General features: G+C 62.6%; 1 protein-coding gene across 1 annotated transcript; it reads left to right on the forward strand.

The window, feature by feature from the left end:
* The first annotated feature begins 996 nt into the window (after positions 1 to 996).
* On the forward strand, positions 997 to 3266 carry LOC109732233 (RING-H2 finger protein ATL43). The gene has a single exon (XM_020291429.4). It carries the CDS (start codon positions 1473 to 1475, stop codon positions 2664 to 2666), a length of 1194 nt encoding a protein of 397 aa, XP_020147018.1. The 5' UTR covers positions 997 to 1472; the 3' UTR covers positions 2667 to 3266.
* The last annotated feature ends 329 nt before the right edge of the window (positions 3267 to 3595 follow it).

Genomic DNA, 3595 nt, shown 5'->3' on the forward strand with positions numbered 1-3595 from the left:
AATTGTCGCGCAACAGCGCCCCAACAGCGGCTAAACTATTGCTGAACATGCATGTAACGTAATAACTCCTATATCACTTCCCTCTGGTTTCGTTGAGATGCATCATCTTCTTACTGAGGTAAATAGAAGACGATCGAGCTTGAGGTGGCCCGTGTATGTACGTTCGTAGTAGTAACTCGTGAGCAAATTGGCATGGTGATGGTGGGCTATCATGAGGAGCGTACTTGCACAGTGGCTGTGCATCCAGATCCGCACAGTGCTCTTCCGACGCGGGCGATATCACCAGCAGTGGCAGAGCGCCCCGTACTGCCCCCTCACGTACCCGGCGGTTTTCAAATGCGCTTTTCAAAAATCGTACCGCCAGATCACGTAACGTCCACCACGAATCGGTCGATTTATTACGATTATATGAGGTGACGACGCACCTGCGTACCCGACGAGCTAAATTAAGCCGCGCAGGGCAATCTCTGGGGCGATAGGTACATGGTCCAGCCTCTGAGATCCTCGTAGCCCGCACGGGGCGCCCATGAAATTAAACTAAATTTTTCCCTAGCAAACATTCAAAATCTCGCCCGTCGGGCAGAGCAGAGCAGGCCTCACGTGCCCCGAACTTTGATAACGCCAGAACCCGCCCTCTATCTCTCCCGCGCCGCTGCCAAACCCCACGATCGTTGCACGTAATGGTCTGACGTGCGGGGCCCACCGCGCATCAAGGCAGGGGTGTCAGTGACCGAGGCGGTGAATCGGCCCGCGTGCGCGTCTGCGCGGCCCATCCTTTTTCCCTGCACGGGCATTCATTCCCTCGCTCCGCGCGCACGGCCACCGATCGGAGACGACGAGAGGGGTTTACGGTACTGCCCCTGGCATGTACGATTAAGACGCTCTTAAATCGCGGACAGAACAGTAATCTCGCCCGCTTTGATTCTTAAATAAGCATTACTCGCTCGAAACAGGGGTCGCTGCGCCCCAGCCCATGCTGCTCCCCATTTCGTTTTCCCTCTCGGAGTAAACAAACCCGCCACAGCACAGCCTACGTACTCCATTCATCTGCTGACGTGCGGGCCCACCCCGCCACAACTGAACTGTCAGTGCGGCAGTGGCCGTAGCGTAGCGCCACTCCCTCTGGCTCTACCTCTAGCGTAGCTCGCTCCGCGACAAGCCGCAGCAGGGGGGTAGCCTCTGTTACGCTCACCGGCGGAGCAGCGCACCCGGATGACTCACTGGACACCCGGCCCCACCGGCGCGAGATACGCTCACCGCCCCCACTAGTAGTAGGAGTGGCTCTGGCTGCTGCCATTGCACGCCGGACGCCGCTACCACTAGAGCTCTAGTCTCCGCCGCTATTATTACCCCTACCGCGTGTTTACAAATCGATCACACTCTCGCTGCGTGGTGGCCGCAGCGGAGCGGCGCCATTGTTTATCTCCTCGTTCTGCGCAGCTTCAGCGAGGGTGGTGGTGGTGGTGGCGGCAATGGAGCCGTCGCGGCGGCTTCTGCTCTCCGACTACGACGGCGCGATCATGTCGCCGCTGACGTCGCCGTCCACGTCGTCAGCCGCGCCGTTCAAGCCGGGCGTGGCGGTGGTCGTGGGGATACTGACCAGCGTCTTCTCCATCACCTTCCTCCTGCTGCTCTACGCCAAGCACTGCAAGCGGAGCGCCGCGGAGTCGTCGGGCCCGTACGGCAGCGGTGGTGGTTCCGGTGGCGGGGCGGCGGGTGAGCGGAGGAACTCCGGCGTGGAACGCGCGGTGGTGGAGTCGCTCCCGGTGTTCCGCTTCGGGGCGCTGCGCGGGCAGAAGGCCGGGCTCGAGTGCGCCGTCTGCCTCGGCCGCTTCGAGCCCACGGAGGCGCTGCGGCTGCTGCCCAAATGCCGGCACGGGTTCCACGTCGAGTGCGTGGATACGTGGCTGGACGCGCACTCCACGTGCCCGCTCTGCCGCTCCCGCGTCGACCCGGAGGACGTGCTGCTCCTGCCCGAGCCGCCCAAGCCGTCCACGACGGGACCTCCCGAACCGCCGGAGCAGAAAGCTGCTGCCGTTGCTACGGTCAAGGACAAGAGCAAGGACGCAGCTTTGGCTCCTGCGCCTGCTCCCTCGCCGGCGTGGCGAAGGATCGCCGGCCGGCACTCGACGGGGTCAGTGCGAGCGCCTGGGCGGGTTGGCCCTACGTCACGGCGGTCAGCCGATCTGGAGGTGGGAGGAGGCGATGGTGGCGCGGCTACGGTGGGCTGCTTCGACGTCGCGAAGGTGAGGAAGGACCGGGTGCTGATGGTGGAGCCGGCAGCCGCGGTGGCGGAGCCCGATCCCGTGGCGTTCGACCGGCGGTTCGGGCACCGCATCCTGGTGAGCACCGCGTGCGGCTGCGACGACGAGACGGCCCCGGCAGCGAAGCAGCGGTGGAGCGACCTCCGGCCGGCCGATCTGATGTTCGTGCGGTCGGAGATGCTGGTGACCGAGACCGGGCGGTACTCCTGCTCGGCCGCCGTCAACTCCGGCAACCGCGGCAGGGCCGAGATCAGCGGGCGCTGCCTCTCGGAGATCGCCGGCGTGAGCCGCCTTCCTCCGATCCGCGCCGGCGCGGAAGCGCGGGCCGGGAGCGCGCGTCGGTGGCCGGGCTCGAGCTGGTGGGCCCGGGGCCCGCCCGGCGTTAACGGCCCTAGCACCTAGGCCGCTGTTGCCGGGCCCCCAGAAAGGCATCCGCATTTTCTTTCCCTGGCGAGACTGCCCCTCACATGGCCACGTTATTACGGAGCAGTGAAGCACTCCAGTGGGTTCACGTGATGGGCATCGCAGTAATTATTGCCACTCCCGTCCCTACCCCTACCCCGGGCCACGCCATGGCCGCCTCGGAAGCCGCGACTGGAGGGGGGGATGTTGCTTTCGAACGCATCTCGAGGCCGGTGTCCGCTCCGGAAAACGGGCGGCCGCGATCGGCAGCGGGCCGCGGATCCTCTGCGGATGGGAGCCACAGAGTGCCGGCGTGTGTGCTCGCGGCTGGTGAGGTTTCGGCGGCTTGCGCCGGCCGGGTCGGGGATGAGGGAAACCACGGAGAAAAGGCTGTTCGTTCGTATGCGTGTTGTAATTCTTCTGTCTGTACTACGAGAAAGTGAAGTGCTGCGACACCGTGCCTTTTCTTTTGTACAAGTTGTTGCTGCGCCGCGTGCCTGGATCTACGGTGGATGATGCTAAAGCGGCGTGCCGCCCATGTCGCATCTTGTTTTCTTCTTCCTTAGCTGTTTGCCTTTGCTTATCGCTAGGCTTTTCTAATCCTGTTGGTCTTTTGCTTTCTAGTGGAGGAGGGTGAGTAGTACCACGTGAGGAGAGCGTTCGGCGGCCGCACAATTGCCTCGTAGTACTTGCCCGTCATGTTGCAACGGCGTCGTGGCCTCGTGCTCGCATGGCCCGTACCCTTGTCCCCAGCCTAACGGCTAGGGATCACAACTTTCTTAACTTCTTTTGTTCTGTTGCTCGGACTTATCCGTTCAGACTCGTCTGGTCCTCGCTAAACCATTGATGCCCATCCTGTGTTACCCGTGCGAATTGTGCTGGACTTCATTGCTGCTGCAAAGGGTGTTCTTAGCTTTCGGTAAGAAGAG

The sequence above is a fragment of the Aegilops tauschii genome, chromosome 7, assembly GCF_002575655.3.
Source record: "Aegilops tauschii subsp. strangulata cultivar AL8/78 chromosome 7, Aet v6.0, whole genome shotgun sequence".
NCBI lineage: Eukaryota > Viridiplantae > Streptophyta > Magnoliopsida > Poales > Poaceae > Aegilops > Aegilops tauschii.

Excerpts from the sequence above, each read along its gene's own strand:
- LOC109732233 (XM_020291429.4), top strand. The coding sequence starts at position 1,473 with ATGGAGCCGTCGCGGCGGCTTCTGCTCTCCGACTACGACGGCGCGATC.